This window comes from Anopheles maculipalpis, chromosome 3RL (assembly GCF_943734695.1).
Source record: "Anopheles maculipalpis chromosome 3RL, idAnoMacuDA_375_x, whole genome shotgun sequence".
In the NCBI taxonomy this organism is placed as follows: domain Eukaryota; kingdom Metazoa; phylum Arthropoda; class Insecta; order Diptera; family Culicidae; genus Anopheles; species Anopheles maculipalpis.
Genome location: NC_064872.1, coordinates 34,598,440 through 34,625,491, shown reverse-complemented (window position 1 = coordinate 34,625,491; position 27,052 = coordinate 34,598,440). Strand labels below are relative to the sequence as shown.

Here is a 27,052-nt window from a genome sequence, read left to right as displayed (position 1 = left end):
TGGCTTGCAGTCATACTCTTCCTTTATTGCAGGGCAAATGTTGTACGTGGAGTTTTCACTTTTCCCTCTTCAGCGTGCTGTTATTGCTGAAACATCAATATTTGGACAAATCACATGCGGGCGATATTCCGCGTCGTCGAGGTGGAATGATGGAATTCGTTTTGCCATAAGATATAAAACTTTGTTAGCTGTTTGAGTTTTCGTCTCGTTCGGGTTTTTTTTTTTTGTGCATTTGTTTACCTTGTCTATCAGATTGTCGTGATGGATGGTTTGCGACGCTCTAAGCTGCTTTCAGCACAGTTCAGATGATGCAGATCATATCTGTTTGACGATATCTTCGGTAATGAGATGACTTTATATTTTTCACATCAGTAAAGCTCGTTTGAAGCTTTTTTTTACTGGTTCTTTGATGTTCAAAGAGCTATTTGTTGAATAAGTTTTGAATTATTTGACAGAGACAGGATGCACTCGTTTACAAAAGATTATTAAAATTATTTAAAAATAGTGTGTCATCAAAATTAGCGTACTTGGAAGCAACATTCTTAAGTTATTACCTGCAATTTTAACGCAAAGACATCAATTTATTATCTTGCAAAGAGAAATACTATCCGTTTCCAAAATTGATAGTACCATAATATCGACAAACATCTAATTTCTCGTCCGTTCAGCATGGTCTGCTTATTGTGCTAACGATCAAAACGAAGTCCCAGATTTGCGACAGATAGAACGTGTGTTGTTTGATTGAACCAAGTTTTAAGTGTGTTTGGTGAGTTTTGCCTGCACAATCCCCCTTTATGTCTGCTTCAAAATTCATCCCCCTGAGATACCAACGACATTTTACAGCAAGGTAAAAAAAGGTTTAAAACAAGATTTAAAAAACCCCAATGATCGAATGCCGTTCATTCGTTTTTCAAGCAGAGGATGAATTCGTTCGTACAACCAATATCCGGGAACGCACGGGATGTTTCAGCACAGTACAGTCGGGCGCTTTTTCCCTCTCTCTCTCTCCGCACACGATGAGGGCACTCAAAGGTCGGAAAATCCCACCGGAAGTCGAGCCCCGGTCGTGTGTTTCTAAAGGGAGACGAGGATTTTCGACAGGAACCGGTCCGGCTAGTTGGCACCAGCATCAACACATGTGTACGTGTTACTGTCAATGGCCCCACTACAACGGTGTATTCGTCCCTTTACCGGCGACAGTGAAATCAAACGGACCCCCATGGAAGTTCGATTGCTGGCCTCTGGGAAAGATTTAAATTAGAAAACGATTTTTCCGATCGATTCGGATTGATTTGGTTTTTCGTTCCGGGTCTGGTTAGTGTGTGTGTGTCGTGCAAAGCTCCTGTCATGTGTATGGCAGATATGGTCGAGTGTTGCGTGACTGGACGATGTTTGGATCGTTCGTTAGGATTTAGAAAGAGCCATTGCGCCATATGTCTATGCCGGTAGACCGAGGCAATTGAGGTTCGATCGGGGTTAATGGAATATTCATAAGGTATAGTACTCGTTTTGAATTATTTACCGGGTTTACTTGGATTGACTCTTTTGTCGGCATCGAGCGGCGCACTGATGTTATGGGAATGGTTATTAAGAAGCGTTTGAATGAGACAACGTTTAGTGATCGAATGATACGTTAGCCAAATAGAGAAAAGCGTGGTTTGATTCGTGGGACACCTAAATTTCCCATTTTTAGTACATTTGCGTGTCCAAGGCTCCATGTTTAGCGACTCCCTCTAGAAGCCCTCTAGCCAGTTTTATATAAAATTGTGTAAAATTTGCATTGTGTAAAGTGCAAACTACTCCAGAATCAAGCTTCAAAGAATCAAGAGCGAATATTATTTTCTTACTTTAATCCATACTTTGCAGTTGATGTGAATTTTGTTCGTAAAACTATTTCCATTCCAAGTATTAAATGCGCTTGTACATAGCAGGAAATTCTGGAGATTTGAAAATTCTTTGAAGGATATTTAATAAAGTTTTGCACAATTTGGTGTATGGAATCATTGGAAATTTAAATCGATCATAACGATTCAATCGCCAGTAATTCTCTGAAAGCAACTATTTATTTTTGAAGATTTTTATTTTATTTTCAAAATACCCAATATTGCTGCTCTTCGTCGAATGGTATGTTGTTTCGGAGTGACAAATAAAATATTTTTTCATAGTTTTATTTAACAAAAAGATAAGAACATTTTTCCTCTCATTTTGTCCTGGATTTATCTGCGACTAGACTGTTAATGTTTTAAAGATTGTTTTTCGTTTTTCTTTCATAGAAGTTATTTTTGCTAGCCAGACTGAAATAATGGAGGCGCATGGTTGTTCACAAATCCTAGGGTTTACTCATTCCAGGAATGTTTTAATTGATTAAAAAGTAATATAAAATCAATTTACGCAGGACTTACCTACGATTGCATTGTTACGAAGAGGAAAGGTTTCCGTATTTTCTTATACTTACGCAACCAGACTGAAAACAATGGGAAGCTAGAAATAATTGGATCCGTCGGTTCAATCACAAGCGCACGTATAGCGGCAGCAAGCGATCCGATCGAACACGCATTCGTTGCAAAATTGCCGATGAAAGCAAGCAAATCCGAGCTATTGGAATTCACAACACTTCTACAAGTTCTTGGTATAGTATAGCAAATTAGTCCATCTTAAAGCCGTGGTTCATGGTGGTCCAGATGAAAGATGTTTGCCACATTCTGTGCGTTCATGTGTTTTCGCACCGTGCGATTAATCAATATTGTGTGTGTGTTTGTTTGCCTACTTTGGCTGTTATTCCGGAACACAAACGTATCAACAAAGTCCATAAACGTCCAAGTTCGTCTTCCTTACCGACTAAAGCTTATGAATTTATTCAACTTCCAGCATCACAACATCACGCTGGTGTTTCAACCTTAATTGAGGAAGAGAAGCTAGTGTGCCAGGAAAGAATGGAAAGTTTATTCGACTGCCGCTCTAGATAGCATTTCTTATAAGGACGGTCCCGCATAGAAAACGAAAAAAGAACCTGACTTCGTTTTTTTTGCCTTGAATCCCTTACGCCACGTTTACGAAAACAAAATTTGGTATCGTTTTTTTTTTTTTTGAGGCATTTTCAATTACTTTGCCTAGACTGCTGAAGATTAAATTCTTCTCATCGTGTTTGTTTGTTTATTCAGGGCAGGGCTTTCGTTTCGTGGCTCAATCGTGGAAGGCAAGTATGTTGTGGTGAAGCAAAATGACACACGACAGTCATCTTTGGGCACGAGCGGAACACGAAGCTTGGGTTAAAAAATAACTCCAACGGTGGGTAAAGGAAAGCAAGTTACTTCAGTTTGGTTAGTTTTTTTTTCTTATGGGTTTACCTTTTTACGTTGATTCCGAAAACAAAAAAAAGCAAACAGTTCTGGCTGGTGAATAAAAACAAGGAAATAAAAGCCACCAATCGCAAAAAAAAAACAAAATCTGTGCATAAGAAATATAATCTGTACCTTATTACATGGCGACTAGCCGAACCCACAGTTAAACGAAGGAAAAAAAACAAACCAAAACAACAACACTAAAGATATTATAAGGCATTTTAGGCATTTTGTTTTTTGTTATTACTCGTCGGTAAGAGAATGTAAACAGGTTCAATACAAGGACAAGGACACGCAAAAAGGCATTGTTTCGAAGGGCAATCAAAACACTTTGACCAACATTCCGGATAGTTGCGAAAAACATGTTTAACTTTTTGGACTCGTTATTTATGGAGATTATCTGTAAAGGGCAATCTTGAAATTGAACCTTTTAGCTCGGGAAGTGCTTGTTGCATGTGCGTCACAATAAAGCTTCTTTTTTCTTCAACAACTGTAATAAGTGTAAAATTAATTAATTTGAAACATAGTTTTTACTGCCGGGTTTTTAATTGGGATTCTTTTTACGTCTCTAGATGTAATAAATGCGTTCAGATAAATTTTATAATAAAATAATAATAATAAAGTTTTTATAATTAATTGGTATTGGAAAAGCATCCCCAACTGTGTTGGTTTATGAAAATTTTCATGGATGCAGTTTAACGAGTGTTTTCTGAATGCCTAACACCTAACTAACGAACTGTTTAACAAACGCCTGACACTTGCAGCACGAGGAAGATTAGTTTAATTAACAAAAGTAACGAGAAAATACCATACAGAATGAAACCTTTCGATTGTACCTAATCCTCTTTATCCTTCCATTCGCGATTCGTTGGAAAAAGAACATCTTTTTCAGCATGTAGTAGAGTGTAGCAATATTCTGATGGGGCAAAAAAGCGATCATTTTCCTGTCCCACACAGGATGATGATTAAAAGGCTTGTTGAAATGCAATACCTGGAAGTATTTTAAGTGCAAATTATGCTTCCAAATAAAGGGAGTACTTCCATCGGTGGCAGTGTAACGTTTCTCAACGCATCCGACTTTAAACGGTCGTCCATTTGGAGCACGGTTTTTGTATGTTTTCTGATGGAAAAATAAGGTTGTGTTAGAACCGGAACAGCGCAGTGATAGTATTTATTTTACTTACTGTTTAAGTAAAATGCTTTTGAATTTATTGTTAATGGTTGTTTGAGTTAGTGAACCGGTGGAAATGTCCTAATAGATTGTTACTGACAGCACTGGCTCGGGTATATTTCCTCGTATAAAATTGAAACTTTTCCAATTCTATTCTACTCAGGAGGACTTACTAATGGTAAATATATTCATGCTATAACTCGAGTGAAAACTTTCTCCAGGCCAATATCTCTCCTGGCATGGTTGCAAAAGTCCAGCGAACTCTGTTGGTTATGCGTGGTGTGCCACGTTCCTTTTGTTATCGAAAGCACAGGCACGGTACAGTTCCTATCAGTCATAGTAGTTACTTAAGTTTGTGAAAAAAAATAATTTCTAAAATATTCACTTACTGCTTTGCGTATATTATGAATCCGTTGTGAAACTTAAACCTTTTTTCTCTGCTTCATTTTGTTACAGCTAAATTGAGCCTGCACGAAAACGAGCCACAACATGCCTTCGTTAGGAATATCGTGCGTGCGCTATTTAGTGTTTTTCTTCAATTTCCTGTTTGCGGTAAGTTTTCCTTTTGCACATAAAATATGCAGTCGTCGTAGTCGTACCGGTACCAAGCGATAGGCGTCTTTCGCCCTCCCAATTGCTCCAGTAATGATTTGAAGAGCGAAGTAAATTAATACTGATTCGATTTGAACGTGAGCCCAAGAATAGGCGGGAGGAAACTTTCCGAAAACCACCAAACGATGTTGTTGCGGTCGGGAATAAAATGATTCTTGAAAAGCGGGTCCGTTTGCCTGCGTTGTACCATCGAAGCTACGATAACTTTTGCGCTATCAAAGTTATATGGTTCTATCAGCTTAGCGAGTTTTGTGCAGTGTATTCGGCGTATCGTTGGTTGCCTATATCGAACCTCGGGGCATCGGAACCTCGGGGGGGGACTCTTGGGCGAAGAGTCATTAAAATACGCGACAGAGCAGCAACCAACACTGTACTTGATCGAGCGAAGAAGAGTCCATACGTGCATGCCTCGGGTGTGTATGTACGTACATCCCAATGTCATCACGAAGCTGCGACCACATAACCAGGGATATGATTAAAATCAATTACTCTAATGGAAGGTAAATGAGAAGTGCAACCGAATCGGGCACAATATTGGTGACTCGAAACGGGCGGTCCTATGTTGTAGCATCGAGCAGGAAGCAAAGTTTTGGGCAATAACCGTTCGTCAAAACGCTTGCAATCGTATACAGTATCGGGGTGCTGTTTACAATGTATTCGTTGGAGATTTTCATAGCTTTCGAATTAGTTTAATAAAATGAATGAAATGTATCTCTCGTCTAGTCTGCTAGAATCCTCTCCTGGGATAGGGTTAGCTAACTGAATATCGCTCAATTTTATGTCGGTATTGATGATTTAATTTAACTCAATTATCTGTAATGGTTTCAAATTACTTATTGACTTTGTGATTCTATGTACGGTTTTATCGTTTGTTTGTTCAACAACTCAACAATCCCTACGGAGTTTATTCCTGTCCGTTCACATTGATTAAAGCTCACCCAACATTGTTTAAAATTGATCCGTTCTTTTTTCTCTTGATGCTTAAGCCTTGACCTTCGCGGAAAAAGGTACTCTTCATGTAATGTTTTGTTTAACAAAACCAAAAATCCGAACTTAAACCAGTCGATTGGAACAAACTTCCGAAATATCTTTTTGATGTTCGGTAGTTCTACTCCTCCCAAAATGGAAAACAAAATCGGAAACAAGCAAACCTTACTACCTTTCGAAAATATATGGTGCAAAGTGGCGAACGTATCCGTGAAACGATTTTCTTAATCTTAAATTCCATTTCGAAAACGGCCATGGCGAAAGAGCCGACTCTAGAGCCGAGGGATCGGAGGGATAAAACGGAATTGTAAAGTAGGAAATTATCCACCATTTTGCCGGAAGAATATGGTGTTGACTTTCCTGGGCGACTATTAGCTTCCGAAGGCTGCCTGTAATAGCCGGTGCTTAAATGAAATTGACCATGGAGCAACCTAGTGGGAGAGAAGGATCGATCGATAAGGCCGTGGGACAGCGCCGTACCGACTGAAGATTTCTGTTTTTCGTTCCGACAGTAATAGGGGAAAAATGTTTCAATATAGGTCGAACCTTACTATGTGGCCGCATTGAATCATTGTAGATCGTTCTGTCAATTTTTGTTGATTGGAAAATTTGTTTTTTTCGATTCGATTCGACTGGTTGAGGCTGGGAAAGATATTTTGTAAACAGCTTTTCGGTTGTTGAACATACAATAAAGTTATGCTTGCTACATGAATACGCTGTTTATAATGGAGTTACGATGAAAAAGGATCTTTTTTCCATAGTAATGTAGGAATTATCCTGCAAGTTAAACCGTTGGTGGTCTATTAATTTAAATTGTTTGCCATGCTATGTATTAATCATAATTCATCCGATACCGCTCGCTTCTGTGTGTTGTATCAACCACGCTTAATTTCTCGGAAAGGTCACACAGCAGACCGGCACAGATCCCGCCTTAAATCATATGTTTTTTGGGGGCGAAAACATTTGTGTAAACGTTTACCGATGGATGTTCTTTCATGCATGTTCATGAGTTTTTGATATATGGCTGTGCAAAATTTGCATTACTCAGTAATAATTTCCATCTTTCGGGGCCACGTACGACTGCTTCTCCTACTGTTCGTCGCCACACACTTCATCTTACCTCGCACCCTTATCTCTCAATCGCGCGGGAACGTTAAGCGAATAAACCCTCCCACCCAGAGGGAACAGTTTCCTCCGTCCAATAACCTGTGGACATGTATGAGATAGGTTGAAAATGTCGGAAGTATGGGTGTAAGTAATTTAATTAAAATGTTAATACACACACACAAACCATACAGCGGAAATGTGTACCGTGTGTGTGTGTGCGTTGTGCGGTGGATTCACGTGTTCCATTAGCTGACATCCTATCCGTTATCTGACAGACAGGGTTAAATTTCGTGTACAATTACACCCGGAGAATTTATGAAGTGGGGTTCTATCGGGTGCGAATATAGAGCGATCAGCAATAATTTTACAAGCAGATCTTACTTTTGTGACAATGTTTTTTGTTTGTTTTTGCACAATTGAATCAACCTTTTACTTATTAAATTAAAATGTTAGGTTTGAAGAAAGGGAATTGGACATCAAAATGGATCGAAAAGGATGTGTAAAAATTAAAATGGTGGAACGAGGAATTAAAAATTTTGGTGGCCATAAGGAGGGAATATTTACGGCTCATCGCTGTGCGGCGAATTGTTATAAAGATTGGGAGTGAGAGAACATGTAGTGGGATGTTCATGAATAAAGCTGGGGCATTGGTGCAGTCCAGGATAAGTGCGGCAACAAATCAGGATTGAGAAATAGAACGACGATCTTCAAGAGACACAGGGCCAAGCAGCCGGCATCTGTCCGTGTAAAAGGACAGGTCAGAGGATCGATCACCAATAATTTTTCGGAAGACAAAACTTGTGAAGAACCCCTGCACCAACGGGGATCAAATCACCGAGCAATATTCCAGTATCGACTCTACCATACAGTACACCAAGAATCCTTCAAGACTTGCTGCCTATGGAGTCAATATGTGGTGAGCCCAGCCAAATCCCCAAGTCTCTAATTACCGAAACACGCTTAACTAGAATCTGGTCAAGGGAATAAAGATGAACAATTAGGGTGCGGAAAATATCAAACGTAATGACATTTAATATAGGACAACAGGATAGACTGTTTTGATTACACCACAGACACAAAAAGATCAAGGATAGATTGTAAAACAACACACTCAGAAGGAGAGAAAAAGCATTTTTTTATGGCATCGGTCAAATGGAGGATGTTGTTGCATGAGATACATCAGTATTTAAGGTTTCAAATGATCTGTGTAACACATAAAACATTCTTTAAAATAACTTAACATGAATCGGTTCGCCACGTGCCATCAAAAGAGCACTGTGTGGTAATTGAATTTATTTTCATACGAACCAGATTGACGTGTTCATACAGTTTTGCTTCAAAATCAAAAGTGTAGTAGTGGCAAAAAAAAATGAATGAACAAGCTATCATAAAATATGTACAGCATGCCCTCACATATTTGTTCGTGTTGGAACTCGTGTAACATTAAATTATGGCATGAAGCGACACCCCTTCCCACACCGAAACTAGATCGAACTTGTTTCAAATCTCCGGTCTCATCTAAACCCACACCCCTTTACTCTGCTGTGGTGCGATGCAGCTGCAGGGAATGGTCAATGTTATAAAAAAAAATAAAAAAGGGGCCGGCCGGGAACATACATTCGTATGCAAATGCACTAACCCGGTCTTCCCCATGTGCCAATGGATATCGGCTGTCGGGGCGCTTGTGTGACAAGTGCAAAATTAGATTACTCAAATCAGTCAATCTATTTGCGCAGTGTGAAGCTGCAGCGATGATATGCTAATGCACTGGTACTCGAAGTTAGCGCTGAACCCTTGTTAGGTGGACAAAGAAATGCAACTATTACCTGCTTGTGACGAGGTTTGTGACGTGTAGTCGTCGGATGAAGATTGGTAGTCAGATTGACTCTCTGAAGCTAATTGACCATTATCGTTAGCCTGGTGTGGGTAGGAACAGGAGCGAACAGCAGCATTGCAGACACATGACCGTGATTAGTACTGAATGGATGGTTATGAGAAGGAATGATGAGCTCAAGTGAGAAGAACAATTAATATGAAAGCCCGGGTGTATGAGAAGTGTTTGAAAGTGGTTTGAAATAATGGTTTAAACGATCGTCAGTTTACTGCATTAGCAATTAGTGACCTCTTCAATTAGTGACCCTTTTCAACTGCTCTTGAGCAAGGTTTATCGCTTACTTGCTTGGTACTCACTATTTGATTGCTAAGGACTGTTCAACACTAGAATTAAATAACTTTGATTTCGAATGGACCAAATTTGCATACATTCGTCTAACGCGAACTCCATCGGTCAGAAACACTCATCCACACAGACCACAGTTTATATAGCACAGAGCACAACGCTTCAGGAAGGACTCACGAGAACAACTAACAGACAGGATAAATACAGTATATTGTTGTACTAAGCTTTAAATGCAGCAAAACGGGTGATTTTCACATTTGGAAATCGTCATACAAGGTGAAATTAGCCCTCGGAGGTCCTAAACGGAGTACAAATTGGAAGCCACTATCACATTGAATTTGTTGAACGTGCAGGAGCTTGTTTGGTGGGTTTGGAGGAGCCCCTTGCCCTGGAAAAATATCCTGGACAACAAGGACATTGTGAAACGAAGCTCGCCATCCGTGTCTAAGGGGAATCCATTCTTGTGTCAATCACCCAAAATGAGCGTGCTTGAGGCGCTTCAGTAAAATATCTGTAGAAAATGCGACCGAACACAAACAGAATTGTCATTTTTGTATGTAGTTCTTCTTGGCTTAACGATCTTGTAGGTTACGCCTATAAATGAAAATTAAAGTTCGTCAAAGTGAATGCACTGTGTTGTACTCTAGAACATTCAACTGTCGGTTCCTGCCTTTGAATGCAATCGTACAGCACGAACAAGTTCGAATCAGTACTGTTGCAAAAGACATCAGTAAATTTAAACACACTGACGACGCGTATTGTCAGTTTGACATTATCTACGTTTCGATCTTGTACAAAACTTGTACAACTTATCACATTTTTCACCCCCAAAAGATAGACATCGTCTGCTTTCGTCACAATAGGGGATCGTTATCTACCGCTGCTGCCTGTTTCGTGTTGACAGATTCCGTCCAATAGCTTCATCAACTGCGCTGTTCCTTTGGACACACGTACAGTAGCGGTTCAGTGCGCTGTACAAACGGCAAGTGAGCAGCAGATAATGTTGATGTTGAAACTTTGGATACATTGATCTACTGTTTTTTAACTTTATTGGAAAGATAATATTGTCTACTTTTGCAATGCTTTAACAGATTAGGAGCATTGTTTTCCATTCGAAGTCATTTTACTTGATCTTGAACGAGCAAAAATCCCTGCTATCACTGCTTTGTCAACCATGTCCATTGGCATTGGCCGTCTAGTATTGGCTCATGATAAGGCTTTAACAAATCTCCTCACAAAACCCTGCGGGGTACCGATTTCTGACCCGCTGCTGATGTATCCATCCAACGAGTAGACAGCTGATCATTTTCTCATTATAAAGTATTGATTAATTGTGGTGGGTAAATTAGTTTTTCCTACCACCACCAAGCAGTCGGCATGGTTGGTGGTTTGTTCTCCCGAGACGTTCTCGCCCTGTAATGGCTTCATGTAATATGTTTCGTTTCCACCTTAGCTGGTAGCTCGAGCGGTCGTGCTTCGTCTGACCCGCCGGGTGACAGATTGTTGTAGGAAAACAAAATGTATTTTCCATTAAAGTACGGGAAAGGTCTTGCTACCGTTCCAGGTCCTGATAAACGTGTGCAGCAGGTGCTGGGCTAGTCCTTTTTTTTGTATCTCATGCATTATGGAACGTTACACTGCGTCACATCGTTTGAAAAGTCGTTGAGGTTAGGTGTGTACGATGGTTTACGTGGCTCCTGAGCTCCTCCAAGGAAGTGGAGCCAGCAACAGTAACGGGACACCTGAACCAACGATGTGACACATTGTGAACTTCGCGCGCTAAAACATTCACTTTACCATTGGCCACATTTTAATCCTTCCCTGTGCAAGGGATTGTTATACTGGCACACCGTACAACGGTACTTGCTCACTTACTGCTGGAGTACAATGATTTAATCCGGAAGGCTACCCGATAAAATCAGTACCAAAAGCATCGGGAGAGAACGAGCTCTGGATGCTTAATGTGGTGTGCAGCGGGTGATAGTTTTGCATCCGATGCAGTCGCATGTGATACAGTCGATTGTTCCAGCCCATAAAACATGCACCTTAGCGTCTTGTAGTCTTTCCGGATTGGAAGTACTTAACCTTAATGTGCCGTCTTAGCTTTACTTACTCCTCTTAGTTATGAAGAAGGAGAAGGGGTTCTTTTCTGAGGCTGAAAGTGATAAGTAACATTATAATGGAGATTATGCTGCAGGCTTCTAATTATCCCTAACGTATAAAAGGTAACACAAGGTATGCGTTGAAATGTTGGAAGTTTCATAAACAAAAAAAACAGATTCATTAGCATGTAGTGAAACTCTATTCACAATCGGATAAGGAAATCAACTTACCATAAGCAAAGCAAACTAAAGTAACACGTTTCTTTTATTTTTATTTACATTTCATGACAACCTCTCAATATGCTGTATCGTTAACGAGTTTGCAAGACATTAGTTTGCTCCATGTTTTTTTCCCTGATCTCTGGAGCATGCTTCGTAGGAATTTGTTAGTGTTGTTGGTTGTTGCCGGAGTTAACGCTGAGAACTATTCCAGGTATTGTTCTGTAGTTTATCTTTGTTGGAGCTTTCTGTTGCGGTTTGTTGGGAGTTCCACTTTGTTGGAGTGCATAATGGTGTTACAAATTTGTTTGTTTCCCTTATTGAGTCGTAGCTGCTGAGACCCTGAGGATTCTATGTGTTACTTGTGGCTTGAAAAATAGTACTTATTGACAAAGGCAACACAAAGTAAAACAGAGCAAGGAGTCTGTTAATGTCTTTGAAAAAGCGAAAGATGAGCCTCATTAGTCTCAGATCTCTACTAGCCTTAATACCTTGTATAAGGGTATCGGTATATCTGTCGATGTATACAACGGTACCAGTGCAGCTACTCCACACAGTGGGAAGTAGCATAGGAAGTTTTTGGTCAAATATGGACAGTTGTCAAATGCGCCTTACGTAATGTCCTTTGCCTCTGAAGAAGTTTCTTTGAGTCTTTGAGTAAGTTTAGACTCTTAACAACGATTGAAGATCTCAGTGCTCCAGTAAGACTCAGGGCTTTCTGTAATGATAGAGCACTGATCCGGAGGAATCGCTGCTATTAATAAACGTCCGTAATATAAATTGTGACTGGTAGATTTGCGGAGCAAACACTCTACTGCTGCTGCAATTTAAAAAAGACTTCGATGGTCACGCTAGACGCACTATCAGTTTATTTTGTCTGTAAGGCCGATATTACCCTCGGACAAAGATGATGGGATATGGTACTATTCTTCTCATGCTACAAGGAATTTGTAGCCATCTTCGTCTTCTTGGCTTAACGATCTACTAGGTCACGCCGGCCATCAAATGACCTACTATGAATTGTTGCTACCAGAACGGAGGAACGGATTCGTATGATTCTTGAACCCCGGTCCCGCTGTGTTAAGATTGCCACCGCTGTCGCGTTTCACCGCCGACTTGAAAGGATTTGTGTGCATAAAGAAAAATGGATGGTTTTATTTAAACATTTTGTCCACAAAATTATAACATACTGTACAGAATGCCCAAAAAATCATTGTATCCGCTTCTACTGTCCTGATTCTGTCCTGATAAACTAAAACCCTTAACTTTTAGCTTCTAGCTACATTCGCCAGAAAACATGAGTTGATGACGAGTGGGTGTATTTTGATTTTGATTAATGCATGTCTCGGAAGACGCATAAAGATAACCTTAAAGTTACAAGTCCTTTGTGTACTTCCCCTTTCGGTACACCTGTAGGGTGTACCTTAACACCCGTCTCCTTTTTCAGGCTTAGAATATCGTTATTTTGGGCCTTCAGACCAAACATGAGCAAAAGAGTGATGTTCGCTGCCGTTTTTATGGTGCTTAAAAAAGTGCCGTTTCGGGAATGCTTTAATAAAATACACTGTTGCCGTAGGTGGTGCACGGATCCGGGGTAAAAAAGGTGTAAATGGAAATTTATGATATTTTGGCGGAAGATTTACATAGCGAAAAGGAGAACCAGCAACAGCACGAGCACATGTTTTATTAGAGTTGTACGAAGGACGGCGTACGGTAAACATGGTTGTTGGTGGGCCTCTTGAGTTTCAATTTAACTCCATTGTGAGAGGTTTGTACTTTCCGTAATTATGATTTAATGCTTCAGTTTGTTATCAATGTCCGCCAAACATGTGATATGTTTAAGAGCAACCTTTATTTTTTTAATTGTTGTATTCCTTTTTCCTAAATGGTTGTGATCCTTGCAACGTACTTAATCTCATGTGCAAACAATACTCGTCTGCTCATATCCTTCCAGATTGATTTGTTGATGCTCCAAAGAATACGGAGCTGTAGAGTACAAAGTAATTTGCGTTGAAGGAGTGGCCCATCAGCTATCACTTATCGATTTGCAATTAATTTCACGGTCTCTGTCTTTGGCCGATGATGTTTGTTCGGCTTCATACGCTCATCAAGTTGATTGATTTTGCTCCGCCCCCGTTTTATGTACTCATCCCTTTCCAGGTTTCTGACCCTTACTTATAGCATTTGGTCTTTTTTTAACGATTTCTTTCGCAGATCACCGGCCTGGTCGTGATTGTTACGGGAGCCATCATTCAATCGAATTATTACCATTACTCGAACTTTGTCGGTAAATATTTGCAATCGTTGTTTTTCGCTTTATGGCGCGGCATTTGTCCTTGCGGCAATGATTTGTTTCGTCCTGCCGCGACTACATCTCCATTGTTCTATTTTTAGGCGATAATTTCTGGACCGCTCCGATCGTACTTATCGTTATCGGGTCCATCATCTTCGTTGTGGCATGTTTCGGATGTTGCGGTGCGGCCAAGGAAAGCCCTTGCATGATTATCACGGTAAGGCGAGGCTGAAGGCATTCGGATGGATATATTATGTCATAGTTGTACTTCACGATGTTTATTTCTCGGTTCGTTTTCAGTTTTCGATCTTTTTGGCCTTGGTGTTCCTGGCCGAAATCGGTATCGGTATTGCCGGGTACTACAAGCACGAAGAGCTGAGCGGCATACTGGAGAAGGGCTTCAACAAGACACTCGATAGCTACGCCACCGACAAGGGCGCACAGGAAGCGTGGAATCTCGTACAGTCGGAGATGGTATGCTGCGGCATCAAGGGACCGGAGGACTGGGAACCGATCTATAAGAATGACACGGTACCGCGGGCCTGCTGCCACCGGATGCCGGTCGGTGTAAACAAGTGCACCCGTGAGTACGCCTCAACGGAAGGTTGCTTCTCGAAGCTTTCGAGCTATCTCGGCTCGAAGTCGCTCATACTCGCGGGCATCGGAATCGGTTTGGCCATTGTGCAGGTAAGCGAAGGGAAAAAGTTTGAGTTTAATTATGACAGAAAAATGGTAGAAAATTGCTTTAAAGCAAATGGTTGAAGGATTTTGCAGCTAGGCTCAGCCTAGCCTACTTCAAAAAGCGTCCTCTTTAGCTTACGAACAACTTTTCACCCAAAAGTGGCTTACAAACTTCATTCGATAATCTTAAAATCAAAGGAAATTAAATGATGAACCGTACAGTATTATTGAATTTAAAACTTTTCTTATCGTAGAACTGGGATCAGCTACGTGAAGAGCATATATACAAATGTGAAACGAGCGATGAACAAGCTTACACTGAAAGTTTTTTACGAACGGTGACCGAAGCGAGAATCTACATGCGGTTCTAACAATCTAAACAAACCCATGTTGGCAAGTTGTGTTTGAATACTAAACATTCTCAATGGATGGAATGTTTTTTTTTTTTTTTTTGGTAAATTCTTTTAATACTTCTTCTTCATTCGGTCTACAATCTCGGTCCCGCATTAATGGCTACCTTGGTTTGAATAATTCCATAGTTGGGTAGACAGTCCTCCATACAGGTAGACGGACTTTGCCACCCAACTTTGCCCTAAAACTTTCCAATTATGGAGAAAAAATCTTGCAAAACATCCTAGCAATTTTTAGCATTTTGCTTGTATTATTGCTTTCACTTCGAGTTTTTATGACGGTTTCAATTGTGTCTTCAACAAGTCTTTCTGGATGCTTTGCCACGTATTTTAAAGCATTTCTGAATAACTTTGTGCCATAAAATTACAGAATATTTCTCATAATCGTAGAAAAACAATAAAAACCGACTGTAAAAAAAATTATTGGAACCAATTTTAAAAAAATGTGAAACCATTAAAATTCGGCTGCTACTTAGGAAATTGTAAAAATAATTTGCAACGAATTCTGAAGGCTATGAAAAACCGTGTAGATTCTCGACCGTTGGTTTTGAATTCTATTGACCTTAGAGCTTCAAAAACCTTGCAGCTGTATGTTACTATAACAAATGCATGGGGTTACCCCAATTTAATTCAATTGTTTAATTATTTGTTTTGCTTTTTTTCTTCAATTCAGCTGATTGCTGTGCTGTTGGCCTGCTGTCTGTATGGATCGTTCCGCCGTCAGTACGAGACTGTCTAAATTGGTGAAAAGTATTTTGGAATCGATCCCCGCAATCACACACCAATCACTCTCCCACCTGACCCCTTTTGCTGTCCTCAAGGATAAACGGAAGCATGATGAAACAGTTATCGACAGTGCATCATCATCTAAAAGCTTCATCATCATTTGGGCGATGGGAACCTGGATATCTATCGCTGCGTGAAACCGAAATCAAAATAGATACAAAAAAAAAAAACCCGCGTACTCTGCTAGTATGTCCGAAGAGGCACAAATAATGAGCAATCATTTTTTAACTTCAATATTCCTCAAAGTGAAGCTGACTGCGTTGGTGGGTCAAACACGTAAACAATGTTCTAGAAACCCCTAAATAGATTACTGTAGAAGTTTTAGATCAAATCACAGCTCACAAAGAAAAAATCAAACTTAAATTACAACCAAACGCGTGAACCGTCTCAATACCTCTCCACACCTTTTTAGGGCAGCAACTCCCACCACCAACTCCCAACTCCACACAGCCAACAAATTTCGAATGGGAACAAATGGAAAATCAATAATTTTTGCTCTAATAGATGTATCGACACACGTGCTCTGCTACGGCGGTCACACAGTTGTTTTTACAACAAACAAACAATTAGAATCCGTATTGAGAGGGGAGAGGGCAATGCAATAGAGGAGATAACGAACATTGTCAAAATATTATAAATTCCAAAGAAGTAACCCCCTTTAAACCGTTACGTGCCATGCACGAAAGATCGTAACACTTGTCCATAAGTAGTAACAGCAGCAGCAGCAGTTCATCAAATGCTAATCGATGTAATCAATATCAGGCGCAATTGAGGCGAAGGAGCAAAAAAAAGGATAATTATAAAATTGAAAATGACACATTATAGCCACATCGTGATCGTGATTCAAGACCAATAGAAAGCGGGAGTAAGTCGAAGAGAAAGGTGTTAATGATACGGCGAAATTCGCAATTTTAATTTAGCTTTTGATGGTCTAGAAGATCCGGAAAACCCGCTTTTCCCACACATTCCTCCTTCGTAAATCCTTCGGCATACGCCAATAGGTTGCTTACCTTTGCCACACACAACTCCGGAAGTAGTTGTTCACTTAGCAAGTTTAATTTTGCGTTCTCGGTAGTAGTTGTGTGCGTGTTGTGGACGAAAACTAAATACTAAAAACAAAATGGCATTATTTAAAACTGGAATGTCACATATGAATACGATCTTAGCTGCAGCAGATTTCCATGCCTACATGTTAAAGATGCTGCAGATTCCAACCGATAAAAACCAACATTCCATTTTTTTGCAAATCATAGCTGTGGACGTGGGTCAGGATGTCCTTGTGTGGCTTCTCTGTTTAGAGACCTACACGATGGGCAACATTTGAAAATATCCAACAAAATATAAAATGAAAAAAGGCTGGCAAAAAATAATTGGTAGTAGGGTACCCTATTAGAATTATCAAGCTAAGCTTAAGTTAAATTTAAACATTTCTTGCATCGAATTGTGCATAAGCCGAATGCAATGAAAGGAAAGTGTTTTACACGCATTGCATTTAGACTCCTCCACTTACTCTGCACGACATACACACATACATTCACACGTTTTTTGAATATTCATTTGCACGATCTTACACCACAAGAAGAATCTCACAAGTGTTTGCTCATATAAAGAGAGGGAGAAGCCAGAAAAAAGGCAAGATTGTGTTTTGTTAAACATGGCTCAGTAGAATAAAAAATCTGCCGCCCATACTAGATAAAACGGACAGTACACGGTCCTGAATTACCATCAAAATGAGTAAATATTTTATTTGTCCATTACAAACGCTCAGTGCTCAAAGGAAGTGAGACGCGAAAATGCATCGAGGCATGTATATCGAGTTAAGCACACGTAATAAATGAAACTATTTACAACGCAGCTCAAAACATACTCTGAATGTAATTAAATACAATGGCTTTACGTTACACACTGTCTGTCTACCCGCCGATTGACCCGGGCTTGATTAATTATTTATCATTAAATTTCGCATACACGTGGTTTTTGTTTTTACACAGCACTACACATCGGGATGATGTTTTGTACACTTACTGCAAGCAGATAAAACAAACTGTTAAAAATTGAAAGAGAAACGAAATCCCGTACATAATACTTTTTGTGCTAATGAATAATCTATCTATTACTTTTTTCAGTGCATGTTGCGTCAATGTAAGCCAGTAGAGAGTACAGTACAGAGCGACTGTGTTGATATTTTTATAAATGTATTTTACTGATTAAATGCTAGAAATTACCTACAATAAAAAAGGTATAGAGCCGGCCCGTACCCGGCAAGACGGAGTTTGGTATGTGCGTGTTGGGTCTGATTTTATGGAAAGAATGACTAAATCAAGAGACTGATTTAGGTGGGGAATGATTGAAGGCATGGCTACTGGAATCTTTTATAAGACTAAAGAGGTTTTCTAGACAGCGTTGCTCCTGTCGGCCGCCAACTCAGTCCACAGGTTAATCCGGCACTCATTGGACGACGATACTCGGATGTCCCTTGGAAGGAAAGGTCCCTACAATGGCGAAAGCTCTTCAACGACAAAAAATCCGTCCCAGCACTAGCTTTATGATCTCGCTATTCATCTGTACACCATGCGATGAGATCTCTTATCAACAGCAGATATTTACATACACAAATGGAATGCATTAAAAAGTAATGAAACAAATTTATTGTACATTAGTTTTTTAACCGCTCGTTTGCATGTTTTACCAAAAATAAATTCTAATCAAAATGTCATTGTGCTTTGGTCGGAAGAAATCCCATTGTGCCAGCCAGCTGTCATATTGATTTGTAAACAAAAAGCACCTTCATTCGGGATCACATCAGTGCACCAAATTATAGAATGTTTGACTTGTGAAATGAAAAAATAAGCTTTTTCCTGTTTTATTCCGTTTTTACCGTCGGATAACAAATACCCCAAAGCAGCTGGCGAGTTCTGAAAGCGATTGCAAGCTTCCTGCACCATGGAAAACTTCACTGCGGTAGACAAACTTGAGCCTGATCAGCCCAAAGGTGGTGGCCGCACGGGAGGGTTAGTGGTACGAAGAGACAAGGGTGAAGATGATATCGTTTTTAAGCAACCACAAGTATCGTTGCTGGGACTGGATAAGCTCGCCGCTGCTCGGCGTGCACAGCAGAAAAAGGCAAGCAAACTTTCCTTCTACGGTCACGACGCTGATGATGGTGATGATGCAGACGATAGATCATCCGAGAGCAAACGAAAGGATCGTCATCATTCTTCGTCCCGAAAGCATCGTGATTCGGAGGATAGGCGTGATCGAGAGAGTAGTGAGCATCGTAAAAGAAGCAAACGAGAGGAAGAGGATTATCATCGTTCGCGAAAGTATCGTGAGCGTGCCGTTGAGACACCGTCCTACAGTGGCGGTGTAAGTGACGTCGCTCGACAGAAACTGTCCAGCAAAGAAAAGGCTGAGTATGACGCATACCGGAAGAAGGGTAGCCTGTTTGCCACCTCGAAGGGTGAAGATAGGAGACGGGAGAAGTATCGTCCATCCAGTGTACGATCGGGGTCGGAATCAAGGAGAAGGTGAGTTGGATATTTTTATCATAAAGTGTCATCAATTAACATTCCTAATTGCCTTTCGATAGCACATTCTCGAGGTACGAACCAAGTACACCAAGAAGTAGACACCGTTCGAAGCAACCGTCTAGCTCGAATTGGACAGACGATGAAGATGACGAGGGAGCACCGTCCGGGCCACGCTCTTCGTGGGACTTCCCCACACCGAAACCATTCGCCGGTACCGAATTTACCGAGGCGGATCGTGAGCAGTGGAAGGAGGAACAGCTCCGGCTGGATCGCGAATGGTACGGCAGCGATGACGAACGGCAGATGAACGAGTTTTCCGAACTCAACTCGCAGTATCTGCAGCAGCGCGAACAACAGCAACAATCGCGCAACAATCGGCGCATTTCCGCCCAACAGCGGCAAATTAACAAAGACAACGAGCTGTGGGAAAAGAACCGGCTGCTTACGTCCGGAGTGGTAATGTCCGTGAACGTTAACGAAGATTTCGACGAGGAAGCGCTGGAAAGGGTACACTTGCTGGTTCATCATACTGTGCCACCGTTTTTGGATGGAAGAATAGTCTTTACGAAGCAGCCGGAACCGGTCGTTCCGGTCCGAGAGCCAACGAGTGATATGGCAATAAATGCACGCAAAGGAAGTGCACTGGTAAGGACTTTTCGTGAGTTGAAGGAGCGTAAACGAGCACAGGCAAAGCACTGGCAGTTGGGCGGTACGAAGCTGGGTAATATTATGGGAGTAGCGAAGGACAAGGATGAGCAGGATCCGGCCGAAGGGGATGATGAGTCGTACGATTCGCGGAAGGATCAAAAGTACGCTGATCACATCGGTGGTGAGAAGGGTGATTTTGGACCGCGCCGCAAGACTATTCAGCAGCAGCGCCGTTCTCTGCCTGTGTTTGCGGTTCGGCAAGATTTGTTGAACATCATCCGGGAGAACTCCATCATCATTATTGTAGGCGAAACGGGTAGTGGTAAGACAACCCAACTGACACAGTACCTTCACGAGGATGGATACAGTCGGCACGGCATGATCGGATGTACCCAGCCGCGTCGTGTAGCGGCCATGTCCGTAGCGAAGCGTGTTTCGGACGAAATGGATTGCGCCCTTGGACAGGAGGTAGGTTACGCGATTCGATTCGAAGATTGTACCTCGGAAGCAACCGTTATCAAGTACATGACGGACGGTATTTTGCTGCGCGAAAGCTTACGCGACAAGGAACTGGACGGATACAGCGTAATAATTATGGATGAAGCTCATGAACGTTCCCTGTCAACGGATGTGTTGTTCGGGTTGCTGCGTGAAATCGTTGCTAAGCGACGCGATTTGAAACTGATCGTCACATCCGCCACTATGGATGCTGGGAAATTTTCAAACTTTTTCGGCAACGTACCAACGTTTACCATCCCCGGACGAACGTTTCCGGTGGATGTGTTTTACGCGAAGAACGTGTGTGAAGATTACGTCGACGGAGCGGTAAAGCAGGTGCTACAGATACATCTGCAACCGACCGAAGGTGACATACTGGTGTTTATGCCCGGTCAGGAGGATATCGAAGTAACCTGTGAGGTGCTAGCGGAACGGTTGGGAGAAATCGACAATGCACCGGCCCTGTCCATTCTGCCCATCTACTCACAGCTTCCGTCCGATTTGCAAGCAAAAATCTTTCACCGTTCTTCGGACGGCACCCGCAAATGCGTCGTGGCAACGAACATTGCGGAAACATCACTCACCGTCGACGGTATTGCGTACGTGATCGATTCCGGTTACTGTAAGCTGAAAGTGTACAATCCGCGCATCGGTATGGACGCACTGCAGATCTATCCAATTTCGCAAGCGAACGCCAATCAGCGCTCCGGTCGTGCTGGTCGTACAGGCCCCGGGCAAGCATTCCGTCTGTACACCGAGCGACAGTACAAGGATGAACTATTGCATTTGACCGTACCGGAAATTCAACGAACAAATTTGGCCAACACGGTGCTGCTGCTCAAATCGCTCGGTGTGAGCGATTTGCTACAGTTCCACTTTATGGATCCACCTCCGCAGGATAATATTCTTAACTCGCTTTATCAGCTTTGGATTTTGGGAGCGTTGGATCATACAGGAGCACTAACGCCTTTGGGTCGTCAGATGGCGGAATTTCCGCTCGATCCACCACAGTGTCAGATGCTGATCGTTGCTAACGAGATGGGCTGTAGTGAGGAGATTCTGATCATTGGTGAGTATCTTTCATTCAACATTTGATGGATTTAGAAGACGATTTACTTTACTTTTTAGGCTGGACTTTGATCCAAAACCCGAATGTCCAGTTATCCAACAGTTTCCTGTGAGGAACTGCATTTTTGAGAGAACTATTCAACTAAATTATTTTTTATTCCAATTTCAGTATCGATGCTTTCCGTACCATCGATCTTCTATCGTCCCAAAGGACGCGAGGAGGAAGCGGATAGTGTGAGAGAAAAGTTCCAAGTGCCCGAATCGGACCATCTGACGTACCTGAATGTATACCAGCAGTGGAAAATGAACAAGTAAGTATGAAACGTTTTCTCGAGAGTTGGTACGTACTTTGAAATCACTGAACTTATCTCTTTTCCTTTTTTTAGATATTCTGGCTCCTGGTGTAACGAGCACTTTATCCACGTAAAAGCAATGCGCAAAGTGCGCGAAGTTCGTCAACAGCTTAAAGACATCTACAGTCAACAGCAGCGCCTAACACTTAAATCCTGCGGCACGGACTGGGATGTGGTACGTAAGTGTATCTGTTCCGCCTATTTTTACCAAGCCGCTCGCCTCAAGGGTATCGGTGAGTATGTAAATCTACGTACCGGGATGCCTTGCCATCTGCATCCTACGTCGGCACTGTACGGACTCGGTACTACACCGGATTATGTCGTGTACCATGAGCTGATAATGACGGCAAAAGAGTATATGCAGTGTGCTACAGCCGTCGACGGTTACTGGTTGGCCGAGCTTGGTCCAATGTTTTTCTCGGTCAAGGAAACGGGCAAAAGTGGACGCGACAAGCGACGGCAAGCGGTTGAGCATCAGAACGCGATGGAGGTGCAGATGGCTGAAGCTCAGCAGCAGATGGAACAGCGCAAGCAGGATGAGGAAAAGCACAAGTTTACCATCAAGCAGGAGATTGTAACTCCGGGAGCCACGCCACGTCGTACGCCGGCAAGAATAGGGTTGTAGGATAAAATAAGGGTAAAGTATGTAAAACTAGAATTCTAAATATAGTCTGTGTTGATGATTGATTAGAGCATAAAAAATAAGTAAAAATGTAAATTTCGAGAAAGCTCAAGTAATTTAATATTATATCCTAAATTTGTTACACTTGCTATGGTCTACTTACTTTTAGCTATGGTTTAATAAAGCGCTATTTGAATTTCGTCGCATTGCACAGTGGTATTTTTCTCTGGGAGCAATGGTCATATCAGAATTAGCCTTCATTTTGGGTCATAATATTATTTTACTAAACAATTAAATTGCTATGAAAATTCATGTATTGTGTATCTGTTCAGATATAGATAAGATAAGAAACCGAATAAGAAATTTATGCTTCTCCGAAATAACATTTTCAAACAATAAATTTAAATCCACTGCCAATCCGCCATGACCGTTGGGTATTGCTTAGTGCATCATATTGCTATCAAAGGAGAAACGTCAAATACCACAAACAAAAGTAGGATTGTTGTTTTTCTGCCAGTCGTCGTGTACCGAAAACGAGTTTTACTCAAATAATTTCCAAAATACAACGCAAGTTTCCCTCGGAAAATTATTGTCTTTGCTTACTAAAGTGTGTCCGGTGTGAATCTACGAGCAAAAAGAACGTTTAATTTGATTGCTATTTGAAAGAAGCTTCCCTTCTCCGTCAGTGGCATATTGTGTGTTGTGCTTTGGTTCGAAAACATTACGGTTGTTTCTCTCTGTTCACGTGCATCAAATGGTACTAGTTTAAGTGAAAAACGTGCAATTAGTCTTGCCGGAAACCAGTGCCAACGGAAGTCCTGCCCGCTCCTGCTTATCTGCTGCACCCGTACTTCTAACTCGCTGGAAGATGGACGATCTCGGTGAGTCATAGCTTTTAAGGAATTGTAGCTTCCAAAACGTGATTGAATGCAAGTCATCATCACTGTTCCGGAAGCGGCTTCGCTGCACAAGTACTGTCTCCAGACCGGTCATTTTTTTATATATAAAAAAATATCTAAGTACGGAAGTTGTGTGCAGTAGAAGTGTATATCGTACAACCGTTTGATCGCACGAGAAAAATTTCGTGCCGATGGGAAGGCCTTTCCTAACCGAGACCTTTGCAACCTGCGTTAGCCTAAACAGCATAAAACAAGCACGCATACGAACGCCTTGCGCCTCGAAACACCTCCCACCGCGCTGCATGAGGGCTCAAATGTTTTATGCCAAAAATGGAAGGCCAAGCGAAGAAGGAAAAAAAAGTCAACAAACCGGACCGTATAGAGATGGAGCCGTGCGGCCATATATGGCATCTATCATGGCCCAGGCGGGCTACGATTTCATGTCTTTCGGGACGGGACAGTTAGGAGACATTTGGCGGGTGTCCCGGCTCGACATTGACGAACCCCCTTGTTCAGTGTTTGGTGGCTGCAAACTGATTGATGAAAGCTTCCAAGACGGGTGGATCGACGGTCCAGTCGTGTTTTCTTCCACTGAAGGCCGGAAGGATACATCATCCGGTCCGGTATGCATTTGATTGGTAAACAAGTTTTGAATTGTGTGCTTTTGTGGTTCCTTTTTTGGGGATCACAGCGAGTTTTGGTCAAGGTTTAAGGCTGACTTATTAATGCTGTTTTAATCGATATACGTTAGTTGATTAACTACGCGCTAGTTACCTTTTCTATTACCTTTTTTTTGCATCCCATATGGCTTTCTTCTTGAGTTAAACGAATGCTCTTTTGTAGGTCTATTTTTAAATCATCGTCTTTTGTACGAGCGTATCATGCAAATCCGTCACCGATACGTTCGCGTTAATCCTTGACATAGAACTTTAGCAATGTCGTTCGATTGATCGGTCCGCGGTAGATTTCTTCGTGAAAGGCTGGTCGGCTAATTTAGCTTAGTCTCAGAGAAAATGCAACATTCGGCTCGATTCACTCTCCTTGAACGATCGCACTGATGATCGATTGATTATCACTGGTGATGTCTGCCAGTTCTTTTCTCAATGTCTAAGATTTGCTTCATTCTCTTGCTTCTTCATCATCAATTTTAACCTATTTTTTTCAAAACCATTTGATGTTCTGTTGCGTGTCAGATTTAGGCCATAAGGCTTCAGATTTATTGACGTGCCTCTATCGGAATGCACTTGGAATGCTTTTTTTAAGGGAAGAAGATAATCCAAAGGTTTTCGCTCGCTCGGTAGTAGCAACCACGAGGGTTGTTTATCATCTCTTAGATGGTTCTTGAAATCTTTAGATGGTTCTTGAAGCATGTACACTATAAGATGAATTCTGTACTTAAGGGAATAATACGTCGCAACAAATGCTTTTAAAAATGAATACCATAATTATAATACTAAGAATTACACTCAATATTATATTGTCTTCTGACATTGCTGGTAGTTATAAAAATGTAATCAAATATTTCTCCCACCATGCCGCCAAAGATTAATGAGAAAAAACTATTCAAGTACTTGTCTGTAGTAGATCAGTGGTCTTCAAAGCTTTCGCTGCTTCTAACGGTTCAATTTTTTCTACAGCAAAATACTATTTCAATATTAACCGAATATGAAAGGTAAAGAATCATTTTACGAAAAATTAAAATAGCTCACCAAGCTTTCCATGCAAATGATACGAAATGTAAGACAAACCAATAGGCATCCTAGCGTGGTATAATGGTGATGTCGCTCTGCTCTTTCACACTGCAATACCGGTATCGAATCCCGTCCTAACCGTACCGTGTGTGCTCAGAATTCACTGTCGCAATAAGGATAAAATCAAATCATGGAAGTCAGAAATGGATTGATCTTTTAATGCCTGTTTGGTGACCAAAGACGTCTTTTTAAGCAGGTTGATCGGTCCGTTCCTCATCGAAATAATGCTCATACCTGCTTGCACGCGTTGTCTTAAATTTTATTGTTTGTTTGAAAATATATCAATCGTGAAAAGAAAAATAAGAAACAAAAGCTAGGTAGAAGACACACCTGTGTCGAAAATGTCTCTAATAAAAAGCCTTAAATGGACTTGATGCTGACGGGAACAAACCGGATGCCAGCATCTACCGTTGGTCTACCACTACCACTTCTTCATCTACCACTTCTTCGGCTTTTACCCAGTTGTGGCCCCTAATGTGCCCTTGCTTTTAGGATTTTTACTTGTGCTTTGTGACTAAAATTAACCACCAAGATTAGTGCCGATGTTCGGTGATAAAATAAAGCTCAAAATTGAAACGGAATATAAACGACATATCGTTCCAGGCGATAGCACGATGCAAAACACACAGCATCCTGGCAATGATCCGGCCGTGGATCCGTCGCTGAACCAGCGTCCCACAAGTATGGATATCAAGACCGAGGGGCAGCAGCAAAAGCAACGGCAGGAGCAGCAGGAACACGACACGTTCAGTGGTGGCGACAGTAGCGATAGCACGCAGGAAGGCGACAGCAGTGTCCCGGGTGGGACAAAAAAGTCGCGACAGTTCATAAAGAAACCACTGAATGCATTGGAACGGAAAAGAAGTGAAAAGGAACGCAAGGCACGTCAGCTGCGCCGGCTCCGCAAATGGTTAATGCCAAAAAATGCGATCGTGGCACTGCGTGAGCTGCAGGGTCCTGGCATGACGGAGTTTACCGTGAACACAAATGGCCAGGAAACAAAGGCGGAAATAATTATCAACAAAGTCAAGTATGAGGCAACCGCACCGAACAAGAACCTAGCGAAGGCGAAAGCATCGGAGAAGGCGTTGCGCGATCTGATGTTTGCGCAGATGTCACGGGTCAAGCAGCAGCGAACTACAGCGGCGCAGCCATGGCAGCAGCTCGGCACCACTGCTACCACCGCTGACCAGGTGGACGGAGCGCCAGCGATCAAGACCGAACCCGAAGCGATGGAATGCGTTGAATCGGAGGACTTGCCGATGGAGCATTTGGCTGCGTTTGCGCTGCACAAACTGTTTGCTCAGTGGGAATCGGAAGGGTACGAGGTGCCGTTTGTCAAAACGTCCCGGGCAAAAGTGGCCGCATTGGCACCGGCCGAGAACGGTGCCGGTTCGTCGATCATGCCAAAGGTGACCAAAACTGTGGCCGATCTGCCGCCAAACGCAAGCACGTACAATCCGACTGCACTGTTTGCTTACATGCGACCACAAATTTCGTACGAAGATCTCGGCACGAACAACGATAAGCTGAACCGAGAGTTTATAGCCGGTTTGCGGTCTGACGGTCGCTACTTCATCGGCAAGGGCCGCTCGAAGAAGCTAGCCCGAAAAGCGGCAGCTATCGATGCCTGTAAGGACCTGTTCGGTGTCGTATTTGACAAGAGTGTGCTGAATGGTTAGAGCCCGCCCGTTGTCACTATACATCCAAGTGAGGCCCTTTCCGCCTAATGACAAATCCACCACGCTGATTTACTTATTTTGTGGGCGGCTTATAAACATTAATATTCAGAAAA

General features: G+C 41.9%; 5 protein-coding genes across 5 annotated transcripts in view; all 5 read left to right on the top strand.

The window, feature by feature from the left end:
* The window catches only part of LOC126564894 (immunoglobulin-binding protein 1), a 526,173-nt gene that overhangs the window by 423,346 nt on the left and 75,775 nt on the right, over positions 1–27,052 (top strand). The window lies entirely within an intron of this gene.
* The window catches only part of LOC126564438 (leupaxin), a 132,758-nt gene that overhangs the window by 48,843 nt on the left and 56,863 nt on the right, over positions 1–27,052 (top strand). The window lies entirely within an intron of this gene.
* LOC126565318 (CD63 antigen-like) lies at positions 4,992–15,873 on the top strand. Its single transcript, XM_050222485.1, has 5 exons — positions 4,992–5,064; positions 13,933–14,005; positions 14,113–14,228; positions 14,312–14,698; positions 15,776–15,873. The coding sequence occupies exons 1-5, from the start codon at positions 5,002–5,004 to the stop codon at positions 15,839–15,841; spliced, it is 705 nt and encodes a 234-aa protein (XP_050078442.1). The 5' UTR covers positions 4,992–5,001; the 3' UTR covers positions 15,842–15,873.
* LOC126563937 (pre-mRNA-splicing factor ATP-dependent RNA helicase PRP16) lies at positions 18,832–22,619 on the top strand. The gene is made up of 4 exons (XM_050220800.1): positions 18,832–19,415; positions 19,478–21,633; positions 21,802–21,943; positions 22,019–22,619. Exons 1-4 carry the CDS (start codon positions 18,832–18,834, stop codon positions 22,608–22,610), a joined length of 3,474 nt encoding a protein of 1,157 aa, XP_050076757.1. The 3' UTR covers positions 22,611–22,619.
* On the top strand, positions 25,800–26,939 carry LOC126564864 (uncharacterized). Its single transcript, XM_050221986.1, has one exon. The coding sequence runs from the start codon at positions 25,800–25,802 to the stop codon at positions 26,937–26,939; it is 1,140 nt and encodes a 379-aa protein (XP_050077943.1).

Excerpts from the sequence above, each read along its gene's own strand:
- LOC126565318 (XM_050222485.1), top strand. The coding sequence starts at position 5,002 with ATGCCTTCGTTAGGAATATCGTGCGTGCGCTATTTAGTGTTTTTCTTC. Across the intron at positions 5,065-13,932 it reads TCTTCAATTTCCTGTTTGCG|ATCACCGGCCTGGTCGTGAT; the intron begins GTAAGTTTTCCT and ends TTTCTTTCGCAG. Across the intron at positions 14,006-14,112 it reads CCATTACTCGAACTTTGTCG|GCGATAATTTCTGGACCGCT; the intron begins GTAAATATTTGC and ends TTCTATTTTTAG.
- LOC126563937 (XM_050220800.1), top strand. The coding sequence starts at position 18,832 with ATGGAAAACTTCACTGCGGTAGACAAACTTGAGCCTGATCAGCCCAAA. Across the intron at positions 19,416-19,477 it reads GGGTCGGAATCAAGGAGAAG|CACATTCTCGAGGTACGAAC; the intron begins GTGAGTTGGATA and ends GCCTTTCGATAG. Across the intron at positions 21,944-22,018 it reads CAGCAGTGGAAAATGAACAA|ATATTCTGGCTCCTGGTGTA; the intron begins GTAAGTATGAAA and ends TCCTTTTTTTAG.
- LOC126564864 (XM_050221986.1), top strand. The coding sequence starts at position 25,800 with ATGTTCGGTGATAAAATAAAGCTCAAAATTGAAACGGAATATAAACGA.